Here is a 23315-nt window from a genome sequence, read left to right on the forward strand (position 1 = left end):
GACAAATACAAGCATGCATTTACATGATGAGACCTGAAATCATCGCCAGTACATTTTAAATGGTTGATAATGCACCTCTATGTCTAACACAAGCCCCCTGAAAAACTTCCCTGTACACCCAACTACACCCATCGTGAACATAAATACATTCTCAACTACACAGAGTCCAGCTGATGTTTTACGGAGCGCTGCAACAGGTACATTATGTTGCTACATGTAAAGTGGAGTAAGCAGGATGAGTCTCACTAGCAGGCCGGTGTCGTGTGAAACCATCGTGTGTTATATAAAGGCATGGGGGCTCTTTTTTATGATCTGCTGTCTATGGTGAGATAGCTGTACATGTTTATTTTTACATTTAATTTAGTTGTCTTTTGAAAGAGATAGAGAGGTCCGTGTTGGCAAGGTTCCTCCACATCCTCTGCGGCAGTATTCCAGAGATACACAAGAGATAGAAGAGTGCTGCATGAAATGTTCTCCGGAAAATTGACAGATATTTTTTCTTTTTGGGATATCCTCTCCGCTCGGCCTTGGGTGACAGTTCTTTGTCGTGTTTGATTTGTCCGCTTAACTCCGTATCTATGTAAAAAGTGCCTCTGTTAGACTTTGTATCAGTTCCTCACACTCCCCCCGTGCTGGATAGTTCTTCTTGTATGGTTGGCTTTGGTTGCATAACACGCACTTGGATGCTTCCCCCCGGGGTCTGCTCAGCAAGTGAAGTCTTCAAAGTTAGCTTGGCCCGGGTGATGGGGTAGCATGTTGCCAGGATATGTTGATGGTGTACGCAGGTTCTCGCAAGGAGCCTGGGAGAAACATTAGCAGAGAGCGAAAGCAAAAATTAGATTGTAAGATAAACGAGGATTAAGACACTGAAGAGAAATGATCAGCAGGGACGTATTGAAACAAGAGGGGAGGGGGAGTCCTTACATCAAGAGTAAAACAGAAGATAAAACACATATGAGAAAGTACTACACCCTCAGATAAATGTGACATTAGAAACAAGATGGGGCTGAGAGGGAATAGACCCCTAAGAAATGCTTTAAAGAAAAAATGATGAAGATGTAAGGCAGGGGAGAGGATCAGAAGATGAGCACATCTTTCCCTTTTTTCCTCTGCCTGATCTCAGACCTACAATTAAAGTGAACTTCATTTATACTTGGCAATAAGTGAGCTGTCACACCTTCCAATGCTCTAATCCTGGCCTGTCCCTGCTGGTCATGTCCAGCAGCTTTGATTAAATGCACACCACTTTCCACTATCAATTGTCTCCCCCTCTTCTCCCAATCACACTTTCACTCCCTTCCCTGTCTCCCCAGTCCCTGGTTTCTTCCATCTCTTTCTCTTGACTCCTCCCCACCACCATCACGGCTGCCCTATCATCCTCCTTCACTCCAAGTGTGTCCCTGTCAAATGACATTGAGTCTGATACAGTGGAAGTACTTAGCAGCAGTCTACTGACATTGTGTTTCACATCATCCAGGCTCAGCACAGCTCCCCGGTCGTTGTTGTTGCGGCCTTTGTGTTTCTTCTTCACGCATCGGCACAGCTTGTATTTGATCACCTGAAAATAGCAGAGGACACCCGTTACTGACCCGTTCAAAAATATTTTTTTTATAGTTCAAGCCCACACACTTTGGAGTTTGAAGGATCATGCAAAATGAAATTCAAGAGAGATTGATTTTATCCATCTATAAATATGTTTCGCCCTCCAAACTGGACATGCAGGTGCTGCTTTTTTCTCTCACGCAAACACACACAAACTAAAAAGGAGACGGACACAAATATCTTTCTGCATTGCTAGTAATGGAGGAAGCAACACAGAGTTGCTCTAATGAGAACGGATAGAGACATCCCAACTAATCTAAAATATAATACATCCAAAATGTTAATGTATTCAGAGTTGCTGCTGCTAAAATGTGTGTGTGTGTGTTGCACAGAGATGGGCTGCAGGGTTGTGAGGGACACAGTGTTCGTCACGCTCGTTAAAACACGTCCTTGGTGAAATAGTGTGCAAAACTCAATTTTGTATGCAAGTAATACCATTAATACTGGAACACATTTCCATAAACAATACATTGCACCACCGGATGAGGGTGAGAGGCTCCGATGATGGCGGGAGGTGTTTTAAAGAGATATTTTACCTCATATAGATAGTCAAAGAGTTCCAGAATAGTGAGGAGGCTGGCTCCGATGAAGAGACCCATCTGACCTCCGATATCACCTGGAGAGAGAAATAGGACATTTTAAGGAGGATCATCATCTCTGTTTATTCACATGAAGCATATTTTAAATGTGCTTTTAATATTTGTTTAGGTCTGAAATGTGTCAGAAAACAGATGTTGGAAAGAAGAAAATGTTGAAATCACACAATAGACACACTAGATTAAAGAGACAGCGCTGTGTCATCTGGGACCTGAACACCTATTTTACAATAACAAGCGGTTGCCTTACTGTCACTTTCCATCAAAATCATCTGAGGTGTATATGAATACTGTTTATTATCTCCTCCCATGTAAACACTAGACAGCCATTTCCTTACCCAGAAGGCCTGCCAATTCGTAGGCTTTCTTTTGTTCGATGGTTTCGTAGTTCAGCGCTTCAAAATAGATATCCAGGACCAGAAGGTTATCACTGTAAACAGAGAGAAAGGCTCAGTCTTAGTTCACACATTTAAATGTCTCAGTGTATGTTTCATACACCATGTTTTATCAGAGTGTCCGCAGGCGGAGAACATGACTGGTGAGTCTGACACTTCCTGCAGATAACTGAGCAGATGCATTGGGTTGAGTAAATAACCATATATGGATTATTGAACGGGCTGACAGGGCACAGGCTTAGGGCCACAACTTTGTTTCCATGGCGTTTACTTACAAAATGTCTCTCAAAGTGACAAAAAACAAGCAGCAATGGATAGAAAATGACCACAAAGAAACATAAAGCGCTTAAAAAAAGATGCACAATAACTACGAAAGGGTTCTAAACAATCACAAAGTGACAAAACAGCAACTACAGAGACTTAAAACTACACAGAGTTGCAACACTATTACAAAGACACAAACAGCCCTAAAGAAGCACAAAACGACCAGAAAGAGACACAAAACGACTACAGAGAGATGCAAAACAACTACGAAGAGATGCAAAAACGACTTCAAAGAGATGCAAAACAAATACAAAAAGACAAAAGTAACCACAATAGGATAAATATGAAATGCAAAGAGACGCAAACAGATTACAACAAGGGCTAAACAACCACAGACAAAACATCATTACAAAAACCCAACTTAAAATGGGACACAAAACAGCAGCAAAGAGAACACAAAACTACAACAAAAAGACACCCCTGGGTGTCGGGCTCCATGTAGCTGAGGTAGGGGGGTCTTTTGCAAGTCTGTTCCCAGCGGGCCTATTGTCTCATAATCCTCCCGCGCCAACAACCTGCAGTCACAAGCTAATTTCCCCACGGTGGGTCTGGTCATAAAGCCCCTGTCACACTGTCCCGAAATTGACACCCGATGGACACACGAATATGGAATTGTGAATTTCGCACGAAGATGGCCCCGAACCACACACAAAGGCAACATTTACATTACATTTGCACTGTGTGCATCTGGACCCGGTGACGACATTACCTATTGACGCAGCAACCACTGTAAGTTATATTCTTGTTTAATTAGACTTCTCTGTTTCATTTATTCGACTCTGTATAAATTGTTATTGTAGCGTAAACGGCTAAATCGCGTTTGAGAGATTTTAAATCTCAGATCTGCTCAGGCGAAACCTGCTTTACAGGTCTCAGCACTCAAGCCTGCATTAATATAGGCACGGCCAGTCTATTGTCGCCCATCAGCTGTAGATAGTTAACTAATTAGAGGGCCGTGGCCCTACAGCTGTGAGAACTGAGCAATCAGGCATCCATTTCGGGTAGCTCTTTCCTGGAGCGTCAGTTTCAGCGTCAGACAGCCGAAGACTGACAAAGACATTGGAGTCCTGCGGGAGTAAGACTGACAAAGACATTGGAGTCCTGCGGGAGTAAGACTGACAAAGACATTGGAGTCCTGCGGGAGTCACGAGGGAGGCAAATCCTACTCTGATTGAGCTGGTGTCTTATTTATCTTTTCTTTAGTTTTCTAGCCCCTCATGCTATAATCATGTGTATTTTCTCTATTCCTGTTCATGTGTCTTCTCGCAATTATCACTGGCCCCGTGTATCTCCTAATCGATATAACCGGCCTGCTCTCGTCTATCCCACGTGCTCCACTGAGATCCAACATCTAGTTTCTGGTGGCCTGTGGAATTGCCAGTCAGCTGTTCCTAAGGCTGACTTCATCTCTGGCTACGCCTCCCTGCAGTCTCTGGATTTCCTTGCTCTCACTGAGACCTGGATTACTCCATCCAACACATCCACCCCAGCAGCTCTCTCCACTGCATATTCCTTCTCCCATACACCCAGACCAACTGGCAGAGGAGGTGGCACTGGTCTCCTGCTCTCTCCCAAATGGAGCTTTTCCCTCTTCAAGCTACCTAACTTCACTCCTTCCACCTTTGAATTCCATGCCGTCACAGTAACCCATCCTATACAGTTAACCATTGTTGTTCTCTACCGTCCACCAGGCGCCTTGGGGGACTTCTTGGAGGAATTAGATAATCTCCTCTCACTCATCCCTGAAACTGGCCCTCCCGCTGTACTTCTCGGAGACTTCAACCTCCAGACGGGGAAGATAGACGAACTAACATCTCTGTTAACCGCCTTTGCTTTCTCACTGTCTCCATCCCCACCAACTCATAAAGCTGGCAATGTCCTTGATCTCATATTCTCAAGGAACTGCGCTACTTCTAACCTCTCTGTAAACCCGCTCCACACATCCGATCACTTCTTCATTTCATTCTCTCTATCCCTTTCCAAACATAACAAACTAATCTCTTCTCATCCTGCACTTGTCCGCCGTAACCTTCGCTCCCTCTCCCCCTCTAGCTTTGCCTCGTCGGTGCTCTCAGCCCTCCCTTCCTCTGATTCGTTCCATCTCCTGCCTCCAAACTCTGCTGCAGAAACTCTCCTCTCTACTCTCTCATCCACTCTGGACTCGCTCTGTCCTCTCACATCTCGGCAGGCTCGTCAGTCCCCTCCTGCTCCCTGGCTAAATGATGCACTGCGTGCTAATAGAACCGTCCTTAGGGCAGCAGAGCGGAAATGGTGGAAATCCAAACACCGTGACGACCTCCTAACCTATCAGGCTCTCCTCTCCTCTTTCTCTGCTTCGATCTCTCAGGCAAAAAGCACTTTCTTTCAAGATAAGATCCAATCTTCCTATTCCAATCCTAAAAAACTATTTTCCATCTTCTCCACCCTCTTGGACCCTCCAAAAGCTCCTCCCCCCTCCTCACTTCTGTCAAGCGACTTTGTTACTCACTTTGAAAAAAAGGTTGATGATATTCGCTCTTCTTTTTCTGACTCACCTTTACTCACCGCTGGGTCACCAGACCCTCCTTCCACCAACACACTTACCTCCTTTTCCCCTCTCTCTCCAAGTGAGGTTCTTACCCTCATTACCTCTGCCCGCCCTACCACCTGTCCTCTGGACCCTATCCCTTCAAACCTCCTTCAGACTATCGCTCCTGATATTCTACCGTTTCTCACCCATTTCATCAACACTTCTCTAACTTCTGGTCACTTTCCAAACAGTCTCAAGGAGGCAAGAGTAAACCCTCTCCTAAAGAAACCCACTCTCAACCCGTCTGATGTTATAAACTACAGGCCTGTCTCTCTCCTCCCGTTCCTGTCTAAATCACTTGAACGAGCTGTCTTTAAACAACTCTCCTGTTATCTCCATCAGAACAACCTTCTGGATCCGCACCAGTCTGGTTTCAAGGCAGGTCACTCCACAGAAACTGCTCTCATTGCTGTCACGGAGGAACTGCACACTGCAAAAACTGCATCCCTCTCCTCTGTCATCATCCTGTTGGACCTGTCTGCTGCATTCAACACGGTGAATCATCAGATCCTCCTTCGCACTCTCCAAAAACTTGGAGTTTCAGGCTCTGCACTTTCCCTCCTCACCTCATACCTGAAAGACCGTACCTACAGGGTGACTTGGAGAGGGTCTGAGTCCGACCCTTGTCAATTAACTACGGGGCTCCCTCAGGGCTCTGTTCTTGGTCCCCTCCTCTTCTCCCTGTACACAAACTCGCTCGGATCAGTCATTAGCCCACATGGTTTTTCTTACCACTGCTACGCTGACGACACCCAATTAATTCTGTCCTTTCCCCGCTCAGAGACCCAGGTCGTTGCACGCATCTCTGCTTGTCTAGCTGACATCTATCAGTGGATGTCTGCTCACCACCTCAAGCTCAACCTTGACAAGACTGAGCTGCTCTTCCTCCCGGGAAAAGATTGTCCCACTCTTGACCTAACAATCAACATCGGCACCTCAGTTGTTTCCCCGACTCAGACTGCAAGGAATCTGGGTGTGACCCTAGATAACAACCTGTCCTTCACTGCAAACATCGCTGCTACAACCCGTTGCTGCAGATACACGCTTTACAACATCAGGAAGATACGTCCCCAGCTGACTCAGAAAGCGACTCAGGTTCTGGTCCAGGCTCTCGTCATCTCACGCCTAGACTACTGCAACTCCCTCCTGGCTGGTCTACCTGCATGTGCCATCCGACCTCTGCAGCTCATCCAGAATGCAGCGGCTCGTCTGGTCTTCAACCTTCCTAAATTCTCCCACACCACTCCGCTCCTCCGCTCCCTTCACTGGCTTCCGGTAACTGCTAGAATCCACTTCAAGACAATGGTACTTGCTTACCATGCTGCGAATGGATCTGGCCCTTCCTACATCCAGGACATGGTTAAACCGTACACCCCAGCGCGTGCACTACGCTCTGCATCAGCCAAACGACTCGTTGCGCCCTCGCTGCGAGGGGGACCCAAGTTCCCATCGGCGAAAACACGTGGGTTTGCTGTCCTGGCTCCAAGATGGTGGAATGAGCTCCCCATTGACATCAGGACGGCAGATAGCTTGCACATCTTCCGGCGCAAACTGAAAACTCATCTCTTTCGACTCCACTTCGAGCGTTAGAACTATTAACGAAGCACTTTTATACTAATAAAGGACTGGCTTACCTAAAGCCAGTTGAGTAGCACTTGAAATGTTTGGCTCTATGAAACCTGATGTACTTATATGATTCTGTTTTCTTCAAGGTTGTGTCTTCCTGGTCGAATGTACTTATTGTAAGTCGCTTTGGATAAAAGCGTCAGCTAAATGCAATGTAATGTAATTTAAGACATACAACTGCAATGAAAGTACCAAAAACAATTATGTTACAGTACTATGATACTGTACTGATATCTTCAGACTTTGTTCTTTACTTTATCCGTCGTTATATGTAGAAAATATTACGTTTTCTCCGTAATGTTGTTTCCATAACAACAACAACTTCCTGTCAACTGTCCTTCAAAATAATATATTATATCCTTTTTAGTTTCACAGAACACAAATTGGGTTATTTACATAATATATTTACATGATTTTGTTGTGCAATAAAAAACCCGATGGACACACGATAAAGGAAATGTTCAAATTCGGCTGTGATCGTAGCAACATCGGGCCATTCGTGAGGGCATCTTAAGCCATCGTATGACCGCCGGTGGAGTTTCTCAGGCTCCGGCAGCAACTTCGTGAGCGGTGGCAAAATCTTTGGCATGCCAACAAATTGCCGAAGGACCTTGCGAAGGTTCATTTTCGTGTTGAATTCGTGTGTCAATTTTGCCCTTCGTAAGGCCATCGTGAGGGCATCTTGTTATCATCGGTGCCATCGGGCATTCGCCCCGATCAGAGTGAGGGTGAATGCACCGATGATAACACGAAGATGACACGATTTGACAAGATGCCCTCACGAGTGCCTTACGAAGTTGCCGCTCACGAAGTTGCTGCCGGAGCCTGAGAAACTCCACCGGCGGTCATACGATGGCTTAGATGCCCTCACGAATGGCCCGATGTTGCTACGATCATAGCCGAATTTGAACATTTCCTTTATCGTGTGTCCATCGGGTGTCAACTTCGAGACAGTGTGACAGGGGCTTTATGGAAAACAAGGGAAATTATGACAGCTGTTTGATTGCATGCTGTGTTAAACCCTCTAGAGTTCTAATTTTACGTAATTAATCATATATTTTCGATTATAAGGAGTAGAATCTTCACAGCAGCCAGACCCACTGTCTTGGAAGACAGACACAGACCTTGACACTGTCTTGACATTTATAATGAATAGTTGGTTGAAAGTTCTGATGTTCAATATTGTAAATAGTTAGATTTTCCAGTTTCTTATATTTATATAAATAGTTGGTTGAAAAAAACATATTTATAATAAATTGTTGGTTGAAAAAAAAGGTTGAATGCTCAATTTGTATTTGTACACATCACATGAACCTTGGTATGTAATATGAAGTCATTATTCAGTCCTAATGTCCTAATGTATCCCTGCTGTGGTGAAAGTAGAGTGATAAACACCTATTTTACTCAAAATTCGAATTAAATTTTTTTCATTTTAGACATGAATAACACATTTATATACAGTGTAATTCAAATATTTCACTGCTTTTGTGATCCTAAGACTTTGGTAACCTAATCTAAAACACCAAAACAATTCGATCACATGAGTAAATTTGTGTTTTCACAAAAGTTTTGAAGATTTTCCGAAAATCGGATGTCAAATTTTAAGCTTTTGAGCTACTTATCTCATCAAACAGTGCTCTAAGGTGAGTAATTTGCATATATAGCAATACCAGAGATTGTCCTGAACATTTTGATATTTAACACATGGGGTGCCATGTTAGAAGAAATACATTTAAAAGGTGATTTAAGAAAACATCTAAAAATCGAGAAAATACCCTTAGACTCCAGAGGGTTAATATCTGAAATTCAGGACTTCAGCAGAATGAGAAATAATTAGTTTACGGCCAAAGGCAAAGCAGACTATTATTTTGATTCCTGAATATCCTCTCCGCGGGCTAAATGACATACTACACACATAACTGGGGTTGAATCAAAAACGTAACTTGACTTTGAGGATTTCGTTTACTGTTTTATTACTTCAATTTAAGTTAAGACACGTGATGATCTGTCAGTTGAAGAAGCTCTAAGCCGAGGGCTAAGTTGAAATGCAAATTACAGTTGGTAATGTAGCTGGAGATGTTCTCATAGTAGATGGGCACACATCTGCTTGTTTCATGCTGGGAGATGTACTTTCAGCTCCTGTAGTTTGACTGCACAGACGATTTTAAAAGCACATAAAGCATCCTTAGTATACTCAACATAAAACAAAACCATCATCATACACTTAATATCCCGCCTAGGGTTGTAATCTTGGTCACTCGTTCCCATTCTTTTTTTGACATACACCCATAGCTTCCTCCGATGAGCTCAAATGTATGTTGAATTATCATAACAGAGGTGGAATGCCAGCTCAAAATAGGATGCAGGCTTTATTAATGCTGCATTTCCATCTTTGAGAACTATAGCACACGTGTTAAATGTGTTGGCATAAAACAATGTAAAATTGACTTTATTAAACACTGATAATATAAAAGGGAATAGTGTGCAACAATGAGTTCGGTTTGATCAAGTTTATACTTTTAGGCCGTACTAATTGGAGTGGCAGAATTTGGACGTTTAATCTGAATCCATTACTTTTAGCGACCAACTTGTATTAATATCTTCAAACACAGTAAACTGTTTTCCATTTACTGTAACATATGCTCACAATTTTTTTTAAATATTTATTGCAGCGGTTTATTTATTACTTAACAACATTTTACAGTTTATCCACTAAGTTTATTTATTTTTTCAAATGCTAGTTAACTGTTTCTTTTGTTAATCAATTACTTACAATTTATTGTATAATTTCAGTTCTTTATCCAATGTTAGCTACCCATTATAACTGTTTATCCATTACTTCAGCTGCCAATCAAACATTATATACATATAAACATATTTGTGTTTTACTTTCAGCTAACTATTGTATTTAAACCAATACTTTTAGTGGATTATATATACTGTTTATGTTTTACTTTAATCAAAATAGGTCTTCTGCGTATCTCACTATTTCAATGATATATTTAATTCCTTACCTTTACTGTAGCTTACTTGTTTAGACTTACCTTCCTGTTTTCATGCTTGCAACACATAGTGTTCAGGTATTACATCTTATTCAATATTTGGAAATCTTAAAAACTGAGGTTTTTATTTTATAATAATTTGTTTAATCAGTTTTTCTACATCTTTGCAGAAAGGCCTGCTCCATGGCAGCTGCAGAAGTAGTTAAACCCTGGGATAGGGAATCACTGATATAGTTGTGTTTTTGTATTGCTTTTTGTTGAAACTCCTGTGTGTGTTCTCCTGATTTGTAGGCCCACCTGTGTGAGCTGTCTTCAGTTTGAATGATGCTTCCTCGCATATATATGCAATATAGGCTCTATATATGAAAATAAAAGAGAGAAAGACGGTGCAATGCAGTGGAAGTGGAGCACTCATTCAATTCAGTCCATATCTGTATATGTTCTATCTTTCACTCAAAGTAGAATGATTGGATAAATATAACACTGCTGCTGCCGTCCAAGTAGTATTAGTATTATTTAATAAATAAAGCTGTGTGTCTGCGTCTATATCAATATCTCTCTCCCCCTGCTTTAGTGGTTCCCAGTAGAACGACAGTCCACTGTCACAGACTTCAGTTTCACACCACTAAACACTGTGCAGCCCAGATAGCAGAACACTTCCAGCAAATGCTCATCAGCCTGACACTGCTTGGAAACATTGCCAGTCAAAAGATGAACTGGAAGGACTCACATCTATCCGAAGGGGATTAAATAAAACTTTCAGCAGGGAGAAGTGAAAGGTTTTTGCCGCACTCCGACTACATATGGTGTAATTATCTTGTCCTCAACAGCTCCGCCGGGAATGATAGATAAAGGATTTAACTATGATTTCTCCCTCTCCCCATTCCCTTGAACTACTTTTGATCTTTTCATTACATTTGGCAAAGAAACAGTACATACTTGGCAGCTTAATCAAGTCAAACTAAGACTGAATCATCCTTATTCTTTTTCCTCAACTCAATGGAAAACAATCCAGGTTTGAGAAAGTGAACTGGTTACAGCAGTTGTTGTGCCGCCTCAAGCAAGCTGCTATAAGGGAAATGAACCTCAAAACACTCTGTCTGAGATGTGATGTGGTTTGACCAACACAATGGTACACATCAGGTTCTACTCCAAGTTCATCACAAATAAGAATAAAAGCTACAGATGTGTCAGTACTGTGCAGCAGCATTTCCCATAATATGAAGAAGCCCTCACATCTAACCTTTTTAATGCAACTTCTGTTTTCTGTAATAGAAGAAACACCCACAGTTCTGTATTACATGGTGAATCCTGACAAATGAAAACCGAAAATAAGCCTGTGGATATGACTTATAGCAAGATCATAATGTTAATTCGATGTATTTTATTTAAGTATGGTTTTGTATATATTGCAAAAAAGGAAATATATGCAAAATCAAATATGAATTGTTTAAGTTGATTTTAACTTTGTTCCCACATCACATGTTCCTTCTAAAAAAAATGTGAAAATAAGACTTCAGTAACCTTTTTTGTACGTTTTTGTTTTCAATTAAATTGATTTCATACATTTGGACATTATAATGTGTAAAGCCATAGCATGATAATATCATATGCTCTCAATATTTATTCCCCAGAAAAAAATGAAAATACAACGCCCAAAGCCCCCCTCCACTCAGTGTTTGCGTGTTTTGCTTATCGTCAGTTCTCTCCTTCTCTCTCCCTCTTAAGCTTTCTGTGCAGAATGATGTGGTCTCATGTGCAACTTAAAGTGTAACTTCCTTTTTAGTGGATGTACCATAACGGTGTGCAATTGGTGCCTGAAGCATTACATCAAAAACAGTTTAGTGGCTGCAGTGCTCTCGCTCAATACAGGACCTATAAAAGAAAACACGGTTGACTCCATAAAGCACTTTGAAACAAAGACATGGGGAAAAAGGGTCCAGATTGATTAACACAGTATCCAATTTAAGAAGTGTGATGTGAAAACCTGACACATCCAACACCCACATAACCTGAGAATGGCCTTAATAGTGAAGTAGATATCTTGTGCTCATCAGTTAAACTTTTCAAAGAAAATATATCAGTAAAAGTTGTGGATAATTGGATAAGACAAAAGAATGTGACTTACGATATGTACTGCTCTGTCTTGTTGAATTTCTTGGCGAGGTACTTTGCTGATGCTTTGCTGGGTATCTTGACAAAGGACATCTCTTTACCGAAGCGCGTCATGTTGCACGGCGTCTCGCACACACAGTAGTCATTGTCTCTTTCGACAAGAAAGTCTGAAAAATAGATTATTTAGGAATTCAGGGGTAGATAGAGGACAGATAAATGGAGAGAGAGAAGACACAGAGACAGACAGATTTATCATCACCTCAGGATGACAAACACAAAGCCAGCAGAGTGAAAGGCGTCAAAGAAAACTTTTGAAATGACGCCGCTAGGAGACACCCTAGAGGCCTTTATGAGAAATATAAAAGATGGTTTATTGAAAGAGTGAGAGATTTGAAAACAAGCAACAGTCATGAAAGGCCTGAGAGGTATCAGCTGATAAAGAGACAGGGGAGTGTGAAAAGGCACGGCTCAGTGCCTGGCCTGAGGTTTACTATTCGAGCTACCTTCAGGCTAAAGGAACACTTTTATCTGTTATCAGCATGAATAAGGGGCTTTGAATAGTTGGCTATACACATTGAACAGCGAATATGCACACTCACACACACACACACAGCATGCTGGGTTATCTCCTTACCCAAGGCAGGATCTGCACAGTCCTTGTACTGCTCCGGGGTGCAGTACGGGGCATCTCCTAAGGACACATAATATTCTCAGTGTGAACAAAAGGAGAAGAGGGTTACAAACCAAGAACCACAAAGGGTGACAAGATGTTAACTGATAATTAATGTTGTCTCAGTGTGTCATCACCAAGCTTATCATGCCTGGATATTCTTCCCAAATCTGATCCCATCTCGTAATTGATTTAATTAACTTTTGTACTTTCCGCCTCTCGTCACTACTTTCAGTCCGTGTCACCCTTGTCTCTGTCACCCTCTCCATCTTTCTCCCCAGTAGCAGTTGAGCCACCCCTCTCTCTCGACAAAGGAAAAAGCTGTGTCCTACATGTAGAGGAAATTATTTCCCAGCTACAATTATTCACTGCATTTTGCTTTAAAGTCGTGAAAAATCAGTCTAATGACAGGAAGATAGCATAGATGGATAGGAGCGGAGGAATTTAGCTGGGGAGTTGTTTGTAGACTCACATAAATCAACTGCACAATCACTTTAGGGAAGCAGCTAATCCTGATTATTTCCCAGACAGATTGTCTGGGTCTCCCTGGATATGCAAACACTGACCGTGATTGAATAGAGACACATTAACAGTTATTGGACAGGTGAGTGCGGGTTAACAGAGGCCAATGTTTCCTCTGTGCCAAACTCATTTTCAATTTGCCAGCTCAGATGCCACCCTGTGATTACATTTAGGAGGTAGACTACATATGCCAACTGTAATCACTGCACAAATTCGAAGGGAAACACTTGAGTTTTCCAATCCAGTGGATTGTGAAAGTATGAATGCAGTCACTGGCAAAAAGCTCTTTGTTCCATAAGAATTGTTTTTGCCACGCCAAATTCAAATAAAAGCACTACAAAGAGACACTTTAACATCTTCATCTTTATAAGCTAATGTAGATAGCATGTATGTCGAGCAGTGACATGCCCCTGTGGTTCCTACCAGGCATGTGGACCATCCTGCAGTTGCAGTTCTCCACCAGGTATCGTGTCTCGCAGTCGATCCGGCAGGCTGTGATGCTGTAAGTGTTGAAGAAGTCTGAGTCCATCGCCGAGGCCTTGCAGTCCCCCCAAGGTGGAGGCAGGTACGTCAGCTGAGAGAGAAGCGACAGTGCAGAACCAATTTAGCTATAGAGCTTATTGTCTGTTCAAGAACATCTCCTGTGCCCTGTTAATGCAGTTATTTGACCCTTTTCTTTCCCTCAATACCTATATTTACAAGCCAATACGCAGTTTTGTTGTATTAGGCTCTGAAAAGGATTGCTTTTACTCCACGGTGGATACATGTGTATAGTGGCTTATGGTGGGCGGTTCTCTCCTACGTTTCTTCTATTCCCGGTGTGCCTCTGTGCTTTATTTGTACAGCCCACTCTCCATGCAGGATCTGAATTGTATCATCAGAGTATTAGAGCTGTGAAGTTTACACTCTTAACAGCTTCGCCGCAGGACCTGTGGAGCCATGTCTCCTTTGTTTTGATCCACAAATGTACAATTTATGTGGACAGCAGACATATCCGTCAGTCACACAAAGTGACAGTGAGCTTTTGACCTTGTTTACCACATTGTATTCTGTGAAACCTTGTAAGTGCCATGCACAGTAACGTGTACTGAAATTGCTATATACACAGCAAAATCATACAAACAAATATTAATAACAGATCTTTTCATTTTTACCCTTTTTGTTTGTTTTCTAATAAACAATTGTTTACATTTATTTTACTTTTGTATTCTTACTCGGCATTGCTCAGCTTCTTTAAGCACATTCTTAAAAGTATGCAACCTTGCATTGAACTGCACATACTGTATGAGCCAACCTCTTCACATTCCCTATTCGTCGCATGCGGACAATTGGTCAGGACCAATTACTGTATAAAGTATGAACAACAACAAAAAATGGGACTTATAAAGTAGGACAAATTTAAACAAAGACCCACTATTTCAAAATAAGCCCCAATGATTGTTGCTTACTGTATACTTGAGGTTGCACCAGATTATTCATGTAGAGAAAGTAAAGTGAAGTCACTTAAACAGAGTGCTCTTTGAAACATACATATCATATGTAAATATGAGGAATATTAATTTAAATAAAGCTGCTTTAAAGAAAGGACAAACTTTGATGCATTAATATGCATTAAGGGAGCAAGCTATACAAAGTGTGTTTCCTTCTCATCAGTGCATCACTGATTGCTCACACAGCAATAAATGAATGGCCAATGTTATGATTTAGGGACGAAGCTTTTTAAGATTTGTACTTGAGTGCAAGAGGCAACCAGGTGTGTCGCACTCTGGATCTGGTTACTAATAACCCAGGGCAATGTTCAACATGCACATACAGTGTACACACACACACACACACACACACACACACACACACACACACACACACACACACACACACACACACACACACACACACACACACACCACACACACACACACACACACACACACACACACACACACACACACACACACACACACACACACACACACTACCACACACAACCTGAAGCTCTGACTAAAATCCAATCAGGAGACTATAATCATTGCTCTGCATATTTTTACATCAAGGACGCTTCACAAAGTCAGACAGAACATAAAAACCATAAGAGCCGGGTAAAATATGGTAATCAATAAGAAGTGCTTGTGTATTTATTCATCTCATCACATATGGCCTAGACCTATGGGAGGAGCTATGTGGCTGGGTGATTTCTTATGCTCACAGTTCTGACTTTTAGATTTGGTTGCATCTTTAAAAGCTCGACTCAGCCCTCCTAATCCACCTCTTGGTAGAATGACTTCCAATTGGTTAGACTTCTGCAAGTTTGGACAAAAGCCAAACTGGTGTTTGAGATTTCAGGATATGTTAGTGTCCTGTTAAACAACTCTAGGAACGAAAATCATTTTAAAGATTGTGACTTCAATTCCACCTTCGTTACGGAGTGAGAGACCGCAAACCAAATGGAACAGGAAGAAGAAAGAGGAAAAGCAAGAGCCAGCAACCCTCTGCAAACAAAAAGACAAGATGATGTAGAAGAAACATTTAGTTATTTTTGCATTTTATGTTAAACAGGGAGAAATTGCAGATGTCTTTCTTTTGTGGGATCATGGTGAGTGACAGTTGGGCAAGCTGAAAAGCCCCCGACAGTTTTACACTACAGGACTGCTGAAGCAGGCAGTTGAATGAATTTGAGAAAACTGCATTAGATTAATGAAGAGTGAGCCTGCCAGCCAATGAAATAAATAAATCCAGAGAGAGAGAGAGAGAGAGAGAGAGAGAGAGAGAGAGAGAGAGAGAGAGAGAGAGAGAGAGAGAGAGAGAGAGAGAGAGGTTAGGGAATAATATTGAAAGGAGGGGACTGTATTATAGGAATTGTAATGACTTTTGGAGAGGAAATAAGTCAAGGAGCTAGTGAGAAAGAGAGAAAAACAAAGAGGGACAGTTTCCTGCAGACGCGACATTGGCAGCATGCAAAATCCTGCTGCATCCCACCATCACTGGAACACACTCACTAGTAGTGTGGACGTGGAATGACTGAGATCACTACCAAATCCATCCCTATCCATCCTCCATTCATTATGCATGGTTCTGTAGCATATTAGGGGCAAGAGTGTATGATTTGTAAGGCTGAATCCTCGCAGTCACAGCCACAGAATTATTCACAGTTCAAGCGAAGAACCCACATACACTTTGTTTCACAGAGCCAAACTCAGACTTACACATGTTGACTGGAGAAAGTCTGTGTATCCTTGACCATGTTGAGACCCCAAATATGTAACTTTCAGAACTACTCAAGAGCCTCCAAGGCACCAACAAACATGTACAGTCCCTTAAGTTGCAAAATGTCCAGCAGTTTACAAAACAGCCGTTCCAACCTAGAAACTAACTGTCCTTACAACAGCCGCAGTATTGATGGGTCTGAGGCACACTTTTTGCCTTTTATGTGAAACACTTGACTGACCGGCCATAATTATATTTCAACCTCGATTCTGAGAAAGCAGAAAATCGTTTGTCCTTCAAAATCACAGCGTAGTGCTGGGATTGCTTACGATGTGGGACGCCTCATTTCAACTCCCATGGGTCCAACAAAAGCCTTGCACAGGAACAGTGATAAATATATTTATCTTCTGGGCTCAATCCCTCATGATTGCAAGTATTCAGATTAAGGAAACATTTTTTTGTTTAGTTGTGGTAGAAGAAATCACATCATTTTCTTTAGTTAAAGTAAGATGACTCTCTTGAAATTAAAAGTCCTGCATTCAAAAAATAGAAAAGCAGTGTTATCAACCAAAATGTAATTATAGTTTTCGAAAATAAAAGTATCGTTCTGCAGAAAAAGGTGACTGATTATTATTATATAAGACACTATTAGAATGTTAATAGTAATGCAATAATGTGTAAGTTGCTTTATAATGTTGCTGCTGAAATGCAGTTGTTTGTCACCATAGACTGTATAAAATATGGATGTTAATGTGCTTCTAGAGACACATACTGTAGCGGTAACTACCAAAAAAGCTGTTTTGAAAGATTTGCCGGGTGTTTATATTTCTGTCTGTCTTATGCTTCTGGCCAGATTTGGTGTTGCGGCTGGTCCCATCGCAAGACCATCTCCGGTTTGTAAGACACTATTTCAGCTAAACATTAGGGAATGAAATGGAAAGGTCTTTGGGGATTGACACAGCAGAGAGCGCTTAGTCCAACAAGTCCAATGGTGAGCAATCCTTTGGCCACCTCAGAAGGGTCACAAAGAAGACTAAAGGCTAAATTAGACTTTTCTGTAATCTTTACTTTTTATATGTATTTACATTATTTCAACTACTTGTATCTCAAACAGTTTTTGAAATGAACCCAGCTGAGACTATTAGAGAGGTAATACCATAGGGTTAAACTATTGAAGGGAATCTGAAACGACCATCCTCCCTACGTTGAGTTATGGTGACATTTTAAATAGGTTGGCATGAATGGGCGCACTCCAGAAGCTTGATGTTCTCCACCAGTCTGTTATCTGGTTTGCAGCAAATGCTCCTTTTGAAACCCACCGGTGCAATATGTATTGCTCTGACAACCGGCCATCTGTCAAACGAGTCATAATATTCATTGATTCATGCTTATCTACAAAACCATCCATGGCCTGCTGCTCACCATGTTTGTTTCTAAATAAAAAATGATGATCTGAAATTAACTATCAACTAAATCTGTAGCAGAGAAGAATGTACAATGTTTGCCTCTGAAATGAAGTGAAAAAGAGTTATAAAGTAGCATAAAATGGTTTCTCAAGTTAATTACAAGTTTTCATTCTCCATTAACCTACATGATCAGTTTAATTATCCAGTAAATGTTCGGAAACGTTTATAATGGAGAAAGGAAGAAAATGAACCATGCAGTCTTTGTATGGACCAGAAGGTTCTGTGAAGAGAAGATAGATGGGTGAGAAATCTCAGTGGCTTCAGCACAAGCTACATTTTCAAATTCAGTCATTTATTTAAAATTCACATAAATGTCTCTTAGTGGAGTTTAAATATCACTCAATGCATCCCATTTGCCTTGACATTTGAACAACCTGAGAGGGTCTCTGATAAGCTTGCTAACTGCACAGTTTGTGCTCACTGTTACATTACGAATTATGTTGATACTGAGTGGCCTGCGGATGTTGGAGTAAAGCTCTCAGTAAGAGGAGTGACGGGGGCAGACAAGGGCAGAGCCATCAGCCTCCGAGGCAGCACAAAGATCCCCCAGATGGTTGAGTATAAAGGGGGTCGAGCAGGAGAGTGTGGGGGGGTAATGGGACTCAGGCCAGGGCTTGATCAGCTGTGGCAGGGTCACCTGGGCCGTGCAGGATGTCTGCAGTTGAAAAGCCTGAAACACCCACCATGATCCCAGGATACGTCACTGATTATTAGATGCTTGTTCACCCTGGACAAGGTATCTCCATGACAATTTTCTCGTCAGATTCTAAGCATCCAACAGATTGCGACAGAAAAACAATCGCATTTGAAGCTCTCAGAAGAAAGAATGAATTTGACATTGAAATATGTATTTACTTATTGGAATACTGACAGAAATGTCAGATACTAAGTGTTTGGTGATGTGCTGCGTGACAACATGAGGTCTTCTTAACCTCCAGCATCGCTAGGCAGGCTTATGTGACAATGAACCAGAAATAAAACACGAACAATAGTTTTTATTAGTATTAGCCACACTGACTTACACATACCTACAATGTGAGATTAGAATGTTTTGTTCTTTAAGAATAGCTAGTCAAATTGGTCTTGCTTCCTCGGTGACCTTCTTCAAGTCGATACCAAAAACGACTAATTTCACTCTCTATGGCATTTCACTTAAACTCATACAGTATGCCTTGTTTCCACACAGTACGACCAACAGTGTTCACTGTAGGGGCATTATTAACCAATGGATGTAAAAAAACATCACAGAAATAGAAGAAAAGTATATTTTTGTGAGCATTTCCTGCCTTGTAGTTCTAGTAATGGAGCACTACCGATGTGCAAGTATATAAATGTAGATGTAAACTTTTATTTACTTTTGATTTAGCATATAATAACCATAAATTGAATTCCCAATGTTCTAAACTAGCTTCAGTACTCCCTTGTTATTTATACAATTGCTCATTTGTCTATTAATATTGACAAGCAGCAACTGAATCTAATGAAATAGCTTGTGTGCTAATTTGCGCTGGCAAACAGTGTCCTACATTGGTCATTGGTCTTAGAGGCCGAAATAAAAAACATAAGGAGAGCATGTGCTTCTGTCTGTGCTTACAGTATGTGCTCTTGTATATTCTCTTTTAATGCAATCAACCTGTCAGGGACTGCAGATGAGAATCTGAGCCTTTAGGGCTAAATCTGGCACATTTACATGATGGACTCAAGTGCTCATGTTAATTAGTGTGCATTGTCCCTTCTTGAACAAATACAAAAAAGCAGTTGAGACAACAGAAGTCCCAATACAAATTAATTGACTTTTGGTTGACTCACATAACCACAAATTGCAAGGTTGAAGCTAAGCGCTACATGGTATTAAGCAATACTTGTTGCTATAATTAATGTATGCCTTTGTGTGTATGTGGGTATTCATTAGGTACTTGTTAGCACTTGCACACATTGTTTGAATAAAAGGCTATATAAATAAAGGTCATTTTTATTAAAGCTGGAGAAGCTCCTTTTATACTGTGCAAACGTTTATCTGATTTGCAAGCACAATATCTCTTTGAAGTGCTCAAAATGAAATGAAATAATACTAAACAGATTCTCTCTGATGAAATGTGTTGAGACATGCTTGTGTTATCAGATTTTCATTTAAGTTAGCTTGAAGCACATACCCGTTGTTCCTGGCAGGACACAAACGTCTGAAAGCCTGGCGCCACTCCGAAGCCCAGCTGGTCTATAAACGGAGGCTCGTCCTGTGTGTGGATCTGAACCTTGATCCCTGCTTCAAACGACGTCTCGTCTGTTGACAAGAAGAGGTGAGGACATTTACAACAGGGACGGTGATTTGTATGCACACATTGGCCTGTGTGATCCACCCAGGAGCAGTTGCTACTAATCACACAGAGAAAAGCTTTGCAACGGGGGAATATGCTTCAGCCGGTTAGTGAAAAACAAGCGAGGAATCAAACCAAAAAAACAATAAAGATAACACAGGAGAAATGATAAGACATCGCTAACTTGTAGTCGGATTTCAGCTAGAAAGAAGCAATCCAAGAGAGTTGCTTATTCATTAGTTACATCTGTGGACTTCCAAAGTTAACAATAGCTGCAATGAGGAATGAAAGGACAAAGAAGATGGACCTCCTAAGTGGAGCGGTTGATAACAAAACGTCCCCCACAGGAGTTTTATTTACTGCAGGCTGAAACACGCAAGTGAATGGATACATTAATAAATAAATGATGATGAGGATAAAAGGAAAATCAATACAGCCGACAGCCCCCTTTGCTCCGGCACTCTGCTGTATAGATTTTAAATGAAGCAGATGTGCCTCTTTGATACTGAGATAAGGGGAACATCACAATGACATGGTGAGCCTATACTTGTGCAAACCCACTTCTATCACATTTGCAAAGACCTGGAACTGCTTATCATGGTGTCGGCAGGCCGGATTGAACAGATGTATTTCCTTTGAGTGTTGGCTCAGGGATAAAGTAGGATGTCTGTTTCCTGCCGTCTTTCCTCCCGCGCTTGTCACTCACCCTCGTCCTCTAAGTGCTAGGGCTTTCTCACCATTTTCAATTAAAGAGCTCGGGGATGCGGCTGTAATTCAGCAGACGACGAGCTTCGACAAAGAGCGACAGACTTTAACTGTTTCACATTGCTCTTCTGAGACCCGGTGCAAAACCATCTTCGTCTTCTACTGCCGGCCAAGACTAACGATTGAGGCTTGGAGCAGCAAAAAAAACATAAGTGGTGCCCAAGCTCCTGCCTACAAAAAGCGCATGTCGTCTTTAAGTCATGGCCATCTGTCAGTCTTGCACGCTGGGAACGATTATATGCAGGCTGGGCCTAAGATTGAAATAGAAACTTGATCATAGTTGACGCTGTACAAGTTTGTCACTGCCTATGCTGACAAGTACACAGAAAGTGTTTTATAGTTAGTTAGAACCCGGGGACGTGCTGTTGCTATGGTTTTAACAACAAAGTCAAAAGCTCATCAGTTAAACGCCGCAGGAAAACTAATTATATATTTTAAGCAAAGTACTGTACATCATCAGCCTACCTGCCCACTCACATTTCTTTGCATTCCTCTTTTTAATCTCAACATGGTGAGCTCTCCTGGAACGTTTTGATCAGGACAGGGCCTCTGTGGTTGCTACGGTTGCATCACAGCATGAGGGGGTTGAAAAGATGCTCCCATCTGTGATGTTTATGTGACGAGTTTGAATGTTCTCCCATGCCTGCTAAAGTTTCCTCTGATTGCTCCTTTTTACCCACAGTCAAACAGGACATGTGAAGGAACAACTCTAAATTGCCTGTATGTGTGAAAGTGAGTTCTACATGTGTTGGACCAACTCTCATAGACTCACAACCTTTTGTGGGATACAAAACACACTCTAGCACAGAGGTGCCCAGTACGTCGACCGCGGGCGACCGGTCGACCGCGGGGGCAATGCTGGTAGATCGCGAGTCATTCATAAAAAAAAAATCCTGTTCCGTTAAAATAGACAAAACAGGTTTTGATCCCTCCTCCCTGCCACTTAATTCAGGAGTTTACTTGATTGACAGAAAAAGCGACCTATCGCTTTCCAGTCTGTTAACCCAGAATGCAAAGCGATACAAAATCAGTCAAGTGCCGGGAAAACTCAAATTAAGTTAAAGAGACAAACAAGAGACAAACAACAAAATGAGTGCGGGACCGAGCAAGAAGCTAAAGACATACCACTTCCACCCAGAATGGGAGGAAGAATATTTGTTTGTGATGTCACATTCAAAGGTTATTTGCCTTATTTGTAAAGCAAGCGTCGCTCTGCCAAAGAAAGGTAACGTGGAGAGGCATTATCGGAGTGTTCACAAGGCATATGACAGCGACTTCCCTCCGAGTAGCGAGTTGAGAAAGAGAAAGGTCATGTATTATTATTGCTACACAAACATTATCTCAGTCTTAGTGTCGCCAACTCGTTTCTAACATGCAAAAAGACAAACAAATGTCGGTGTATTTTCGATCTTTCCAATCGAGACGAGATCTCTCTCCCCCGTCTGTGCGCGAGGGGGCGGGGCAGTTTACACACACGCGGCTGCTACAAGCAGCAACACACGGAGGAGATGGCGGAGAGAAGCGCTCCAAGGTGTGGTTAAATGTTACCCGTCTTGAGGTGGACAATGCTCCTTGCCAAGAGAGTTCAGCATGTGAGGGCGGGAACACGAGCAATGTGTCTAAACATTTAGCAAAAGTGCACCACATTCAGACGGAGGAATGCACCGGGTTCCACTGTCTTTCTAGCAGCTCTGCAGCCCCATCCACGAGTAACGTTTCCACGTCAGGTGTTATGTATGCTAGCAGCAACACACGCAGTTAACTCAATGATTCAAACATGGGTTAATGATTATAGGAAACTGAGTTACTCTTTATTTTGTTAAAGTTTCAGCTATTCTGTTCACAGTTCTGTCATCAGATTATTTAATACGATTTGTTAAAACATTGTTGTTTCTTTTGATGTGAAATATTATTTATTTAATTTAAATAAAAAGCAATGTTAGTTTTGTTCACAATTTGTTAATTTAATAATATATGTATTTTTGAATCAAGTATTCATCTTTATTGTCTTCATTGTTAGTTTCCACATGCCTAAAACAACCTCAAGCTAAATCTAAAAGTTGATGGCTAAACAAGAGGGTTTGAGAAATTGTGCAAGGCATACAGTAATAGTCTGAATAGTCGATTAGTCGTTTCATTAATCGATA

General features: G+C 41.5%; 1 protein-coding gene across 3 annotated transcripts in view; it reads right to left on the bottom strand.

Moving 5' to 3' along the window:
* Positions 1-301: 301 nt before the first annotated feature.
* asic1b (acid-sensing (proton-gated) ion channel 1b) overlaps positions 302-23315 on the bottom strand; it is a 203086-nt gene continuing 180072 nt past the window's right edge. For all 3 annotated transcript variants that reach the window (XM_034205737.1, XM_034205735.1, XM_034205736.1), the window contains 8 exons: positions 20242-20369; positions 13845-13995; positions 12864-12920; positions 12243-12396; positions 2537-2628; positions 2139-2218; positions 1457-1558; positions 302-800 (listed from right to left, as the gene is read on the bottom strand). In XM_034205737.1, coding sequence (XP_034061628.1) covers positions 705-800; positions 1457-1558; positions 2139-2218; positions 2537-2628; positions 12243-12396; positions 12864-12920; positions 13845-13995; positions 20242-20369 — 860 coding nt within the window. In that variant the 3' untranslated portion in view covers positions 302-704. The remainder of the gene's footprint in view (positions 801-1456; positions 1559-2138; positions 2219-2536; positions 2629-12242; positions 12397-12863; positions 12921-13844; positions 13996-20241; positions 20370-23315) is intronic.

This window comes from Gymnodraco acuticeps, unplaced genomic scaffold (genome assembly GCF_902827175.1).
Source record: "Gymnodraco acuticeps unplaced genomic scaffold, fGymAcu1.1, whole genome shotgun sequence".
In the NCBI taxonomy this organism is placed as follows: Eukaryota; Metazoa; Chordata; class Actinopteri; order Perciformes; family Bathydraconidae; genus Gymnodraco; species Gymnodraco acuticeps.